This window comes from Lissotriton vulgaris, chromosome 12 (genome assembly GCF_964263255.1).
Source record: "Lissotriton vulgaris chromosome 12, aLisVul1.2, whole genome shotgun sequence".
Classification (NCBI taxonomy): domain Eukaryota; kingdom Metazoa; phylum Chordata; class Amphibia; order Caudata; family Salamandridae; genus Lissotriton; species Lissotriton vulgaris.
The window spans coordinates 786495273-786512038 of record NC_141700.1 but is presented as its reverse complement, the minus strand read 5'-3'; the positions used below and the strand labels follow the sequence as shown (position 1 = coordinate 786512038).

The 16766-nt window shown below is 42.1% G+C and overlaps 1 protein-coding gene across 2 annotated transcripts in view; it reads right to left on the bottom strand.

The window, feature by feature from the left end:
- Window positions 1–738: 738 nt before the first annotated feature.
- Window positions 739–16766, bottom strand: part of LOC147678719 (cornifelin homolog) — a 69445-nt gene continuing 53417 nt past the window's right edge. The window contains exon 3 of one of the 2 annotated variants that reach the window (XM_086946631.1): window positions 739–876. In XM_086946631.1, coding sequence (XP_086802757.1) covers window positions 739–876 — 138 coding nt within the window. Of the gene's footprint in view, window positions 877–12120; window positions 12504–16766 lie in introns of those variants that run through there. The other variant, XM_086946630.1, reaches the window with a different exon arrangement.

The following is a 16766-nucleotide window of genomic DNA, read 5'->3' as shown; positions in this document are numbered from 1 at the left end:
TGTTTCATATGAAAGATAAAAGTGGTGAGGATTTAAGCAGTTTGTGTGAAGATTGATGGTGTGACCATGTATTATAAGGAATAAAGTCCCCCATCATTGATTATTAGGATATTATAAGTCACTTCAGATCTCCATGACCATATAAAGGAGCCCTGCATTCTGTCTCTTTCCTCTAGATGGTCATGCAATGCCTCAGTGACCTGCAGAATTCTTATAATGTACATTAAGGGGTACTTCAACCCTTATATAAAGTGCACATAAAAATAATATAACTCGTTTTGAGGATTCCCACTGCTTTAGATCCATAATTCATGGGAACGACGTGAATTATGTAACTAGGTAATGGGTATGATATGCTTCCCGTGAACTATGGGCTTTAAAACCACTGTGCGTGCAGTGCATGAACAACAGATAAGAATGCACCATCCTATATATTTTCTTTTCTTACAATTTTTTAAACCTGTTGTACAACATGTATATTTTGCTATGTTTATTAAAATAAAATTCAAATAATTGGTAAGCATGATGTGCTCTCATTTTGAACAGCATAGATCCCATACATAAAATGACTAGTCCACCTGCCCTGATGCCTCCATTGAGGAAAGAGGTCTGCAGATATAGCCTGGCGGGGGGGTGTTGGAGTGAATAGCAGTGCCCACCCTGCAGCAATCAGGTCCCGCCTTAACGCCTGTATTACTCAGGCAGTTGCACGGCATGCGCCATGCCATCGGATTAGGGCTAGGGCACATGAATGGTGGTGGTCTGGGCGGTGACGATGCTGAAGGGCTGCTTCTTCTTCTTGATCTCTCGCGCCATCTGGCACCAGGAGCAGCAATAGCACCAGCACAGCTTGCACCAGTCATCCCAGATGGAGCCCTGAAGGGGGCGGTGTGGGATAGAAGATAGAGAAACAAGTTACTTTTATATAATCATTGCATTAATGCTGCCTATGGGGTCCTTGAAAAGAGAGAAGCCCCTATTCATTTTACTCTTTCACTTCAATGTAATATAATCATAAAGCACTTTTAGCATCTGCTTTTCATGCCATAAGTATAAAAAACAGCTACAAACTTGACATTAGTGTAACAAATTAAATATAGAAAATTTCATTTACAGTGAACTGGTGCTCGCATAATGTCTTTTCAGGAAAAGTAAAGCCTTGAGAGATAGTGAACAGACCCTTGAGAGTGAGGCAGAATGTATAGTGCTGGCTAGTTTCAGCTTTACTGTACTGTAACTGACCACTAGGGATCACTGGATATCAGCACTGAACCTATGTAGATTTATAAGACCTAATATATGAAATTTCCTTCTGCAAAAAGTGGTCATAAACTGTGCTCCAAATTTTTGCGAATGGAAAGGAAATATCAGAGTCGACCTATGTACTAATTCTGAACGATAGGGTGTCGCAATCCAACCAACCTCATCAATATTCATAAGATATGTCATTAATTGTGACTCACTACTATTGGATGACATCAACGGGATGGTGGCCTTCTGGGGTTAGCAGAACACCTGTCCGTGTTCACATTTTAAATAAAGTCACCTTTTTTCTTTTCAAATGTGGTCCAATTTCCTTCAAGGAAACAGGGCCCATTAAAAAAAACGTTTTTTGTTGGCTTTTTTGAGAGTTTTGAGTGGTCCCGTGGGCCACTGCCTACCCCTCATTAAACTTTTTAACTTGGATCCCATTTGCATATGGGTTAATACCTTCTTGGGTTGAGGTGGAGGTAAAATGTCCATGTTTTAGGAACAGATTTCAGTAACAAAACATTGATACATACTATAATTGATAGCTGATTGGAAGAGACTCCTTAAAAACACCCCTTTTAAAATAGCGATATGTTATTCAGTAACGTGTTACTGAGGGCCATATGTATCATCATGTCAATTTGCGATTTCTAAATAGCGATTTTTAAGGAATCGCTATTTAGAAATCGCAAAATGGTATACATGTAGGAAATCGCTTCTTTTTAGCGATTCCTTAACATTCCTAAATTGCGATTAGCAAATTGCTAATCGCAAATTTCCCATTCATTTCTATGGGCCAAGAGGCCCAGAGGAATGAAGGGGAAATTTGCTATTAGGAATTTGCTAATTGCAATTTAGGAATATTTTCAAGGGTGCAGGGGTGTCACAAGAACACCTTGCTGCACCCCTGAAAATGACATGTGTGGGTATATGGCGCACATACATGCCCTAAGGGCATGCATGAGCGTCATATGCCAACTTTGGATTTTAAATAAATTGCTTTTTCAAAAGAATTCGCAACTTACCACCAACTAGAAGTTGGTGGTAACTTGCGATTCCTTATGGGCATTTTTGCATTCATTTTTATTTGATACATTGCATTTAAGGAATTGCTAAATTTGCGATTCCTTAAGTGCAATCGCAAAATAAGGAATGGCAAATTTTGTGATTCCTTATTTTGCTGCAAAAATGTTTCATACATTCCATTTAGCAAATTAGCATTCGCAAAGGCCGAAATTCGCATATGGCCCTTAATCAGAAACTGGGTTTAGTGCATAACAAAAAGTCATTCTGCAATTGCAAACGTAGTCATTGTGTGAATCGCAGGCTTAGAGACTTGCAAAATGGTTTTGTACATCAGGCTCAGTTTTAGTTAGGCATTCATCTAAACATGTTGTACTAACATATCACACTACACCGACAGTACACTTTAGACCCAACTTTTTGCAGCATTAGGGGAGCAGCATGGTGCCAAGCCATTTAGTTTGGTCACTGTTTGCCAGCTCAACTATTGTAAACAACTTATGCTTACCACACCCAAAGACACATGTCATGGCATAAAAGCCACAGTATGAGCACAGATGTCATGGAACAAGACATCTGAAGCTGAGCGAGGAACAACCTCATACCCCGGAAGAGCAAAATGAGAAGTAAGTAATGTCCTTTGGCAGTTACCCAATGCAATCTGTCACTGAACAAAACACCAGTCTGTTGTAACCATGCCGCCACTATGCAGCATGAACCACCTCTGAACGGTGAACAACCTTTACAACGAAACTTTTACAACGCACTACCATTACAACGCGGTCATTACAACGCAAACCATTACAACGCATTGCGCTGGGGGGCGCTGGGGGGCGCTCTAGGATAGGGAATAAGTTTAATTTTCTATCCAACACCTTCCCTAGTGTCCACGGGGACTGGAGCTGGAATAGAAAATTAAACTTTTCACTATCCAGCACCTCTAAGCGCTATGCGTTGTAAAGGTATGCGATGTAAAAACCGCGTTGTAAAGGCAGGCGTTGTAATAGCCTGCGTTGTAACGTCATACATCCCCTCTGAACAATATAAAACACAACAAAATGCAATACCTGGATGTCTGACGTCATCGGATGGGAGACGTGTGAGCACAATTCCAGTAAGTGCTCACGCGGACACTTTTGACAGCGACAAAGCAGCGTGACATGAAGCAAGTCACCCCCCCTACCCACTTGGGACAAACATTCGTGCCATAGCAATTGAACCCTGCACCCACATGGGATTTACAGTGCGAAAAACTACAACACCCACAATGCCGCAGGAGCGGTCGCGTCCCCGCCCAGGGGCGTCGTGGGCAGCAAGCAACTTAACCAGCAGGTTCACCTGACAAGCACTTTCTAGCCACAGAAGAAGAGAGTTGGTTCCTCCCGAAACGCGTCTGGCTGCCACAACTTTGCGGAATGGTTACCTGTTCCTTGCCACGAGCATGCTGTTAATAAACCAGTGTTTTCTCAAGAATCTTCCTGGTGGTCCCTTCACTTTTGGGAACTGGTAGTGATGGATGTTAGCGGCCGCCCTGGTCGCGAAGGTGACCCCCCAGCTTCTGGATTCGAGTCAGCTCCACCTGGATGTCTGACGTCATCGGATGGGAGACGTGTGAGCACAATTCCAGTAAGTGCTCACGCGGACACTTTTGACAGCGACAAAGCAGCGTGACATGAAGCAAGTCACCCCCCCTACCCACTTGGGACAAACATTCGTGCCATAGCAATTGAACCCTGCACCCACATGGGATTTACAGTGCGAAAAACTACAACACCCACAATGCCGCAGGAGCGGTCGCGTCCCCACCCAGGGGCGTGGTGGGCAGCAAGCAACTTAACCAGCAGGTTCACCTGACAAGCACTTTCTAGCCACAGAAGAAGGGAGTTGGTTCCTCCTGAAACGCGTCTGGCTGCCACAACTTTGCGGAATGGTTACCTGTTCCTTGCCACGAGCATGCTGTTAATAAACCAGTGTTTTCTCAAGAATCTTCCTGGTGGTCCCTTCACTTTTGGGAACTGGTAGTGATGGATGTTAGCGGCCGCCCTGGTCGCGAAGGTGACCCTCAGCTTCTGGATTCGAGTCAGCTCCACCTGGATGTCTGACGTCATCGGATGGGAGACGTGTGAGCACAATTCCAGTAAGTGCTCACGCGGACACTTTTGACAGCGACAAAGCAGCGTGACATGAAGCAAGTCACCCCCCCTACCCACTTGGGACAAACATTCGTGCCATAGCAATTGAACCCTGCACCCACATGGGATTTACAGTGCGAAAAACTACAACACCCACAATGCTGCAGGAGCGGTCGCGTCCCCGCCCAGGGGCGTCGTGGGCAGCAAGCAACTTAACCAGCAGGTTCACCTGACAAGCACTTTCTAGCCACAGAAGAAGGGAGTTGGTTCCTCCCGAAACGCGTCTGGCTGCCACAACTTTGCGGAATAGTTACCTGTTCCTTGCCACGAGCATGCTGTTAATAAACCAGTGTTTTCTCAAGAATCTTCCTGGTGGTCCCTTCACTTTTGGGAACTGGTAGTGATGGATATATATATATGTATATATATATATATTTTTCCACATTTTCTATCAACGTATTATGGCTCATAATATTAATTATGCAAATCCTCCACCGCCATTTTTCAATGGTCTCAATCAACCCAGCATGAAATGGAATATAAGGCTTAGACACGTTAACAATTATCTTTTGGCAATTAATGGAGGAATATTGCCACCCAAAAAAAGCTTTACTTCTAAATTTAATGGGCACTGATGCTAAAGACATTTTCAACCACTTACCTGTTATGGCACCACCACATGGAGTAGAAGCGGGTGATTATGACTGGTATTCTGAAGCGTTAGACCGATTAAAAAAAAGTTTCAGTGAAGTACCACATATATTTCTGGAAAGGTTTAATTTCTATACTTGCCATCAATTACTGGAGGAGTCTGCGGATGCTTATGTTTCTTCCTTGAGGGTTCTTGCTGCAGACTGTGCATTTGGTTCTGAAGTGGGCACTTATATTAGAGATCAATTGGTTATTTGTTGCTCCAGCAAAAAGATTCAAGTACAGCTTTTGCGTCAGCGTAATCCTACATTACAAGAAGCAATAGACATTGCTAAAAGTGTTGATCCTTCTATTAGTTCTTTCAAAACTATTTATGTTGACAGCACGACTGTTTGGGCTAGCGGCGTTATCCATTAAAGATAATAGTAAATTTGCATCTGCCAATACTAAAATGTTGAACCCTTTTACACCATTCAGTAAATCTAGCACGACATTTGCTTGTAATAGTTGTGGTTCAAAAATGCATTCTGTTCAATTTAAGCAGTGTCAAGCCAAGGGTAAAGAATGTTTTAAATGTAGAAAATAGGGACATTTAGGAAATGTTTGTTTAAGTAAGGCTAACAGAGTTTCAAGTGTTCCCGTGGGTGGTAGGGAGCCAGAGTGTGAACAAGAAGCTGTGTTGTGTATTAGAGAAAGGGTGTCTGTAGTAGAACCTGATCAGAAGAATGATCTTTGCATCTCTCCTCCGCAAGTCAATGACCCCGTTTACAATAACTTTGTTTCTCATGATCAATTGGATGTGGAACCTTATATACCACCTATGTGTGAGATCATTATTGATGGCAGATCAGTACGAGTTATGACAGATTCTGTCTCTCCTTATACAATTATATCAGTTTCTTTTTTGTACAAGAATTGGCAAGATAAAAATATTGAAGCCACTGATGTTAGAGTGTTTGGATTTGGAGGCAAAGAAATTACTATGAAGGGATACTTTGTATATAACATTTCTTTCAGAAATATAACTATTATTTGGAAAGTGTATGTTGCTGTGGATGGCTTGCAGGTTTTGGCATGGAGATACCAAGGAAAGTTTGATATCACTCTTCATCCAAATGTGAAAGTACAAGTGTGTTTGCTGAAGAGACAGAGTTTGTGCAGAGTGTTATCAATAAAAATAACAAACTATAAAGCCTTCTAGGAGCACGTAAAAGTCTTTTCCGCAAAAGAACTTGATAAGGATAAAGGTTTTTCACACAATATTGAATTAAGAAAGGATGCTATACCCGTTAAACATAAATTGAGACATGTTCCATTATCAGTTCGAGTGGAGTTGTCTCAAATGTTGAAAGACATGTGCAAAGAAGGAATAGTTGAACCTGTTGATTCATCAGAGTGGATTTTTTCAATTGTTTTGGTAAAAGAAAAATGGAGAACTTAGGCTCTGTGTGAATTTGAGGTTGGTATACAAACAAATTGTTTTGGATTGCCATCCAGTGAATTAATTGTTAGCAAAATTGGATGGGGCTAATGTGTTTACTACAATTGACCTTAAAGCAGCCTATCATCAGGTTGCATTAACACCTGAATCAAGACATGTTGTCACATTCACTACACCTGATAGGGCATTTAATTATGTCAGGATGCCTTTTGAATTAGTGTCTGCTGCACCAGTTGTTCAGAAATTGCTGTTTAGTCTTTTTTAGAGATATCGATGCAGTTGTTGCATTCCAGGATGACATTTTGGGGTATTCTAAAACAGAGGATGTACATTCTAACATACTGAGGGGCATATTATCAAGGGCCATTTTGCCGCTTTTTTGGCTTTAAAAGCCAAAAAAGTTGCAAAAATGACATCGCCCTATTTACTAGGTGGTGCTAATATGCATTAGCGTATGTTAGCAGCCGGATTCCTAATGCCTCGCCTCGCATGTCCAATGAGATGCAAAGTAGGCGTTCTGAGAGGCAAAGTAGGCGTTCCCATGAAAATACAACATGGAAGAGGGCGCCAGCACAACAGCGGCCCTTGTCTTGAGAAGCGATATCAACTCCCGCTAACCGCGGATATCGCAGAAAAATAACGTCTGCAAAATTCTCGACTTAGCCATGGGCATAATGGGAGGTGGTTTATAAGGTTACATCCACTTACCCTATTTACAAAATTTTCATCATCGCAGTTCTAACATCGCTGGTGTTCATGCGATATTGATGGAAATTGGCGTATGTAGCCGGATTTCACATCGCTTGTTGGCAAATCATTGCAAATACGCTACTAACATGGCGATGTGATCCGGCAATATACGGAGATAATGAGAAACGTGCTAGCCGCGTTTAGCGATATTTGTCACTCGTCGTTGATAATATGCCCCTTAATAGGGTTTTAACTATCTTGGAAGAAAAAAGTTTGACTATTCATCTTGGTAAATGTACATTTTTCACCCATGAAGTAGAATACTTAGGTCACACGATTTCAAAATCTGGCATTTATCCTAAGAAATATTTGTTAAATTCTACTCAGATTATAAAAATTCCCAAAAGTAAGGATCAACTCAAATCTTTTTTGGGTTTATGCAAATACTGTGCTAGATTTAAACAACATTTTTCTGATGTTGTTCTTGCTTTAAAATCCTTACCTAAAAAAGGAATCAAGTTTGAGTGGTTGGAAGAACATTCCTTAGCATTTAATGGTTTTAAGGAAGCGATTATCATCTCTAAACCGCTGTGTTATTTTTCTCATGATGCTACCAATGTGGTTACTGTGAATGCCAGTTCTACTGGTCTTGGAGCAGTTCTGAGTCAAATTAAGGATGGTGTTGATGGTTGTTAGAGAAAAGTAAGAGAAATACCAAGTTACCAAAAATATTTGATGATGTTTTTATATATTATTTATGTATTTATTTATTATTTCTCTTTTGTTTTTGTTTAAGTATAAGGAAGGGAGTATGTGATAGCTAATGTTAGCTTTCTTACTATGAGTATTCTAAGTATACTTTATTCCATCTAAAGTCCTCATTACAATGTCGGTTGGAAAGCATTCTGACCGTCTCGGTGTCGGAATCGTTTCCGACCAACTCGGATTCGGGCAGTCTGACCGACTGATTTTGACGTTTCCGATCACCGTTTGGTCAGACTCCCACTGTCTTCAATTGGAGCCTGAGTTCCGACCGACAACACAAGCTCCCACTGTAAAACGGGGTGTTTACAGAAAACCATGCATCCTGTGGTGGGTACCCCATGGTGCCTGCCTCTGTGTATGTTTTAAAAATGTTTTATTTATTTATATAGCGCAGCTAAAACCCTGGGGTGCCTAGGCATCTAGGTTGCAAAGAGGGGACCAAAGGGTACCTTCATGGGCCCCAACCGTAGGCCTCCGGGTGAACGGGGGCCTGCTATGGGCCCCCAAAGCTAGTTTCTGACAGCTGAACCGAGTTGGAAAGGCTGTCCGAATCCGACAACGTAATGTGTCTGAAACGTGGTTCATAGAGTTGTACGAGTTGGCTTTGACCGACGCAGTTTGTCCGAATGCTGATCGGAACGAGCCAGAAAGTCTGTATGGTTTCCTAACATGTTAATTGATTGGCCGGAGATGTTTCCGAGTCAGTTTCAGACAAACCAAATGCCGTTCAGAGCCTTTCCCACCGACATCTTAATGAGGCCCTAAGTATGTTATACTCCATGCTCCTTACCAAGTTCCTTCACTGCGAAGCGCAAGTAATTTCGAAAGAGGTATATGATTAGAGAAGTATCATTCTGGTATAGGCTGTTAATTAAGGATGAAGAGAACATACTACACTTTGAACTGACAAACCTATGGGAAAACAGAATAGCGGTACTCCCTGAAGAACGCAGTAAAATATGGTCAGACTCTTTCACTTTATCTCAGAGGCTAATCAAACCAGCTAATTTAAGGCGTAACCATTTATTTACAGCTTAAAGAGTTTATTGGACCCCGGCCAAATTACATAAGATAACGCAAAATAACTATTATTGTCCCCGCTGTAATTATATCGCAGCAGATGATGTTCACATGTTTTTGGAGTGTCCGGTGATTCAGGATTACTGGAGAGCGATAGTTGGCTTCTTGGGCGAGGTACTAACAACAACAACTCTATGTTCACCTAAATTTGTATTTTTTGGTTTACTTAATGATTATAATATCAATAATGTAGACACACAGTTTATCTTTTATGTAGTAGTTATTGCCAGGAGAGAAATCTGCAAAGAATGGAAGTCAGCTGCCCCCCCCCCCCCAGATTTGCAGAATGCTTAAAACATATTATGGAAGTATGCAAGATGGACATGGTTGGTCGTAACGAGAATACTGAGAATGTATGGTCTAAACTGGAGGTCTGGTCTAATAAGTAAATGGTCCGATGATTATGCCAGAGGTTGTGTCGGTCCTGTCCTCCCCCGGCTCGAAGTATTCCATCATAGGCCAAGGGGAGTTGGATAAGGAAAACAACCTACCTCTGGGACATCCCTGTCTGCTATGATACTGTCCCCAGGGCCGACTCGGAAATGTCAGTATAAGAGGCGACAGCGAGACCCATCTAGAGCATATAAAATCTGGTGGCATATATGAGGACAAAAAAAAAAAAGTTCCTTCACTGCAGGTATAACTTACCTCAATATTGTTATTGTATGTTTTTAATGGTTGATCTTTATCTTTTATGACATTCCATGTTTTTAGCTGAGGGGTTCTGATTAGGCTTGGGCGGTGAACTCTGCTTTGTTCACGTAGTTTTCTGTACCCTGTGCTCCGCAGAGCTCGCAAAGTGCAGAAAACTCCACTCCACGTAGTGCAGCAGGGTTTTTTCATTGATTGCACACGTGAGTAGTAGGTTTGCAAGCGCGACCTGCCGCTCGGGTAGATTTTGTACCTTAGCGGCAGGAAGACCAGCTCGAACGGCAGTTCGCACTGCACTCCACCACTTGCGGAACTCTGCAGAGTCAATTGTCACTTTGTGGAGTTCCGCGTAGCTGAAATCCACGTACTACGCCCAGGCCTGGTTCTGATTCAGTCGGGTGCCAGTCTAGCTTGTTGGTGGATGCTCCAATAAAGAGTGGAATGGAACATTTATGTCTAAGTGTTATCATGACTTCAGCAAGCCGCATGCATTCTTACAAAAATAAACTTTAGCTTTTAATTTGGCCCACAATATTTTTTATCATAATTGTAGCACTGCATTATGGAGCTATAATGCTAATAGTGGTTCTGATGATGTAATACTTTTTGCTACAGTGTCAAATTGCTATGATTGAACTGTTATACACCGGTTAACCATTAATCATTTTGTCATATTTATTTATTTATCTGTTTTTATATATCGCAATCGTTACACGAAGTTGTCAGAACTCTTTACAATGCAACCAGTTACATTACATAAGGACTTCAGAGTACATGAATTACGTAAAAGATACTAAACAGAAACTCTAAACTCAGATTACAACTTGCACTTGAAGCAATTAGGGTTGGAAAAGTATATATTAGGTATTTACAGAGCAAGAGCTTCTCGCTATTGCTGGGGTTTCTGTGGTGCTCGTTCAGCCAGGCCTTCAGGGTTCTGTTGCACTCACAGGGGGCGATCTAGGGCCTGGAGGGATCCCCGAGCAAGTGATGGCCATAGGGGTAGAAGACAGAGTGGTGATGGGTGAAGGTAGCCTGAGAAGTATGTGGCTGCTCTCATGCTGGGTGCCAACTAAAGGAAGGGGGGTAGCTTGGTGCTGTAGGGCAAGAAGGTTTCATAGACAGTGTAGAGGAGTTTGTAAGTAGAGGAAAGGCAGTCATTGGTTCGGTGCGTTGGGTGAGAGACTGGAGTAGGAGGAGCCGGCCAGTCTGCAAAGCGCCCTGAAGTGACCCCCTCAGCAGAGGCATCTACCTCAAAGGGACTCACAATTGGGGCCACAGGTGTAATCAGGGTGGTCCTCGCGATCAAATAGAGGCCGCCATCTAAGTCCTGGTACTAGGGCTGTATCCAGGAAATATGGAGGATGATATAGCAGTGGACGGGGGCCCGGCCAGCCAATTCACTGGACCCCCTGCAGCAGAAGCAAAACAAGAGGGCACCAGCCCCTTGGAGCTCCCCGCCGCAGCCACAGGTGGAAGAGGACCATTCAAGTGCTCTGGGCAGGGCCAAATGTCTCTGCTCCAGCTGCCGCCACTGTATATGTGGCGAGTCATACATGGGAGCTTGTAATCAATCCCTGTATAAACACTTGTCTCTGATGTCTTTATTCCAGGTGAATGCTGACAAAAGAAATGACATAGCTGCTCAACTGTAATAAGTGATTACAGTTGAGTTCTGATGTCACAATGACTGCTGCCAGAGCCAGCAGCTAAGAGGAAAGGCACATCATGAAGTTTAGTTGCCGTTTTTACATGGAAAACAAAGCTTGTTTTTTCTTCCTATTTCTCTAAATGAGCAGTTATCGTTAAAAAGCAGAAATGTATGGTAATAGGATTATTTGTGCACGCTACAGGTACTACAGAAAATAGAGACTCTGATGAACCTGATTCTAAGATATTTTTTGCAACAAATATCTCCCTATTACATTTTGCAGATTCTTCATGTCTGCAAACATCCCACATGTTTCATATGAAAGATAAAAGAGGTGAGGATTTAAGCAGTTTGTGTGAAGATTGATGGTGTGACCATGTATTATAAGGAATAAAGTCCCCCATCATTGATTTTTAGGATATTATAAGTCACTTCAGATCTCCATGACCATATAAAAGAGCCCTGCATTCTGTCTCTTTCCTCTAGATGGCCATGCAATGCCTCTGTGACTTGCAGAATTCCTATAATGTACATTAAGGGGTACTTCAACCCTTATATATGGTGCACATAAAAATGATATAACTTGTTTTGAGGATTCCCACAGCTTTAGATCCATAATTCAAGGGAACGACGTGAATTATGTAACTAGGTAATGGGTATGACATGCTTCCTGTGAACTATGGCCTTTAAAACCACTGTGCGTGCAGTGCATCAACAACAGATAAGAATGCACCATCCTATATATTTTCTTTTCTTACAATTTTTTAAACCTGTTGTACAACATGTATATTTTGCTATGTTTATTAAAATAAAATTCAAATAATTGATAAGCATGATATGCTCTCATTTTGAACAGCATAGATCCCATACATAAAATGTCTAGTCCACCTGCCCTGATGCCACCATTGAGGAAAGAGGTCTGCAGATATAGCATGGCGGGGGGGTGTTGGAGTGAATAGCAGTGCCCACCCTGCAGCAATCAGGTCCCGCCTTAACGCCTGCATTACTCAGGCATGCCATCGGATTAGGGCTAGGGCACATGAATGGTGGTGGTCTGGGCGGTGACGATGCTGAAGGGCTGCTTCCTCTTCTTGATCTCTCGCGCCATCTGGCACCAGGAGCAGCAATAGCACCAGCACAGCTTGCACCAGTCATCCCAGATGGAACCCTGAAGGGGGCGGTGTGGGATAGAAGATAGAGAAACAAGTTACTTTTATATAATCATTGCATCAATGCTGCCTATGGGGTCCTTGAACAGAGAGAAGCCCCTGTTCATTTTACTCTTTCACTTCAATGTAATATAATCATAAAGCACTTTTAGCATCTGCTTTTCATGCCATAAGTATAAAAAACAGCTGCAAACTTGACATTAGTGTAACAAATTAAATCTAGAAAATTTCATTTACAGTGAACTGGTGCTCGCATAATGTCTTTTCAGGAAAAGTAAAGTCTTGAGAGATAGTGAACAGACACTTGAGTGTGAGGCAGAATGTATAGTGCTTGCTAGTTTCAGCTTTACTGTACTGTAACTGACCACTAGGGGTCACTGGATATCAGCACTGCAGTTATGTAAATTTATAAGACCTAATATATGAAATTTCCTTCTGCAAAAAGTGGTCATAAATTGTGCTCCAAATTTTTGCAAAGAGAAAAGAAATATGTGAGCCGACCTATGTACTAATTCTGAACGATAGAGTGTCGCAATCCAACCGACCTCATTAATATTCCTAGATATGTCATTAATTGTGACTCACTACTATTGGATGACATCACCGGGATGGTGGCCTTCTGGAGTTAGCAGAACATCTGTCCGTGTTCACATTTTAAATAAAGTCACCTTTTTTCTTTTCAAATGTGGTCCAATTTCCTTCAAGGAAACAGAGCCCATTTAAAAAAAACAAAACGTTTTTTGTTGGCTTTTTTGAAAGTTTTGAGTGGTCCCGTGGGCCACAGCCTACCCCTCATTAAACTTTTTAACTTGGATCCCATTTGCATATGGGGTAATACCTTCTTGGGGTGAGGTGGAGGTAAAATGTCCATGTTTTAGGAACAGATTTCAGTAACAAAACATTGATACATACTATAATTGATAGCTGATTGGAAGAGACTCCTTAAAAACACCCCTTTTAAAATAGCGATATGTTATTCAGTAACGTGTTACTGAGGGCCATATGTATCATCATGTCAATTTGCGATTTCTAAATAGCGATTTTTAAGGAATCGCTATTTAGAAATCGCAAAATGGTATACATGTAGGAAATCGCTTCTTTTTAGCGATTCCTTAACATTCCTAAATTGCGATTAGCAAATTGCTAATCGCAAATTTCCCATTCATTTCTATGGGCCAAGAGGCCCATAGGAATGAAGGGGAAATTTGCTATTAGGAATTTGCTAATTGCAATTTAGGAATATTTTCAAGGGTGCAGGGGTGTCACAAGAACACCTTGCTGCACCCCTGAAAATGACATGTGTGGGTATATGGCGCACATACATGCCCTAAGGGCATGCATGAGCGTCATATGCCAACTTTGGATTTTAAATAAATTGCTTTTTCAAAAGAATTCGCAACTTACCACCAACTAGAAGTTGGTGGTAACTTGCGATTCCTTATGGGCATTTTTGCATTCATTTTTATTTGATACATTGCATTTAAGGAATTGCTAAATTTGCGATTCCTTAAGTGCAATCGCAAAATAAGGAATGGCAAATTTTGTGATTCCTTATTTTGCTGCAAAAATGTTTCATACATTCCATTTAGCAAATTAGCATTCGCTAAGGCCGAAATTCGCATATGGCCCTTAATCAGAAACTGGGTTTAGTGCATAACAAAAAGTCATTCTGCAATTGCAAACGTAGTCATTGTGTGAATCGCAGGCTTAGAGACTTGCAAAATGGTTTTGTACATCAGGCTCAGTTTTAGTTAGGCATTCATCTAAACATGTTGTACTAACATATCACACTACACCGACAGTACACTTTAGACCCAACTTTTTGCAGCATTAGGGGAGCAGCATGGTGCCAAGCCATTTAGTTTGGTCACTGTTTGCCAGCTCAACTATTGTAAACAACTTATGCTTACCACACCCAAAGACACATGTCATGGCATAAAAGCCACAGTATGAGCACAGATGTCATGGAACAAGACATCTGAAGCTGAGCGAGGAACAACCTCATACCCCGGAAGAGCAAAATGAGAAGTAAGTAATGTCCTTTGGCAGTTACCCAATGCAATCTGTCACTGAACAAAACACCAGTCTGTTGTAACCATGCCGCCACTATGCAGCATGAACCACCTCTGAACGGTGAACAACCTTTACAACGAAACTTTTACAACGCACTACCATTACAACGCGGTCATTACAACGCAAACCATTACAACGCATTGCGCTGGGGGGCGCTCTAGGATAGGGAATAAGTTTAATTTTCTATCCAACACCTTCCCTAGTGTCCACGGGGACTGGAGCTGGAATAGAAAATTAAACTTTTCACTATCCAGCACCTCTAAGCGCTATGCGTTGTAAAGGTATGCGATGTAAAAACCGCGTTGTAAAGGCAGGCGTTGTAATAGCCTGCGTTGTAACGTCATACATCCCCTCTGAACAATATGAAACACAACCAAATGCAATACCAACAGGTCCCGTCTACTCAAGTCAACAAGTCTCCCAGAGCCCTAAATTGCGACCAGGTTCCAAAAGCTGTACAACACCATGCAAGACTAGGAATAGATTATAAAAATACACTTAGCATAGTTCTCCTCAAATAAAAAAAATGTTGTAGTGGCTGCTAGTGGCTACCAAGGAGACTGCAGGCTCCTTCAGGGCCTCAGATCATACTGGTAGCAAATGTTTAAGAAGGGCCACCTGTCATTAATATACTGGCCCAACTTAAAGCTTCCTTTGAAATGCATAGATTTGGAGGGAAAATGTAAAGGCCCTGGGCAAGGGAGAGCCTAGCACCAGGAAGAGCCCCGGCCAGGAAGAGTCTAGCACTGGAAGAGCCTACTGTCGCGAAGATCCTAGTGCCAAGAAGAGCCCAAAGTAGGAAGAGCCTAACGCTAGGAAGAGTCTAAAACCAGGAAGACCCAGCACCAGGAATAGCCTGGCACCACTGTTATATTCTGTTATTTTTAGGTCATGTCCATCTGCCCTGGAAACTATTGCTCTGCTCCAATGCAACAAGTGGCTTCTACTTCTGGAATCGAGTCAGAGTCAAGAATTTGAGAGACGCAGTTGCGAAGGATCTCAGAACTTCCCAGGGGGCATTTCGGAATACTAATAATCAAGATTTACAACATCCTGTGTTTCTTGTTGTTATTTTCCTGGGTTAGGCCCATGTAGCGAGGCACCTTATTCCTTACATAGACCTAGAAAATATTATTTCAGAGGTGAACATTTGCACACATTTGCATGCACGACAATGTTGGATTAGTTTCTCTGAAACTACTTTGTTTATACATCCAGCTTCACACAACAATATCACAATGCCTTGAACATCATGTGCTAGGCCTCTACGCACTAGGTACAAAAGTAGTCCTATCTCCATCCCCGGAGCAACAGCGCTATCTACATATCCGTAACATCACTAATCTAGCGTGCACATTGCAAAGGCTGCTTTTATTATAAATAATAGGCATCCTGGTAGATTGGTAGAGGAGGCACGTCCGCTGACACTGAAGGTCTGTGCATGCTGAGAATCCACCATGCACCGGACTGACATTCCATGAGGCGTGTCTAACTCGAGACCGCATCACAGGAGTATGTTGGCTTACCATTTTGCAAATATGCTTGCATAGAGTCATTGCTTCAGCACCATAGTAGAAATGTATCTACTGTTCACTCTTTTTGCTGCTTGTAATCTCCTTTATTTGCTTCTGTCTCCTAACCATTGCAGCAAATGTATTTTATACAAGAATAACGTTGGTTCAATACATATATTGAAAACGTCCCACTGTGAATTTTCTGTATATTTCTCTGAGAGAAAGTAAGCACGAGTGACTGAGCGAAAAATGTTGTGCTGTTTCCAAGATTCCTGAGGAATCACAGTTGTCATGGTCAGTGGTTGCCTGAAACTGTTTGCTCACTGGTAGGTTAGGGGGGCTTACGGTGGCACTGTGAGAAAGCTGGTCTACAGGCAAACATATACTACTGGGGCCAGTCTAGACACCAAGCCCTTAGTTTATGTTGCCCAAACAATGCGCAGATCCTATGGACTAGTAGGAACTTCACGACATGGCGCCGCCAATGTTGGTTAGGCTCTTATTTAACCTTCAAATCTGAGTAGTTCTGTTGTGCTTTCACAGAGACCCCATCTCGGTTAGCAGCAGTAGACCTGGGGGTGGTAAGTTAATCTCGTGGAATATAGCAGGCCTACGTCCAAGACTGCAGTCTCTGGAATGGCTCACATTCATCAATGATTTTGATGTGTGTGTCTT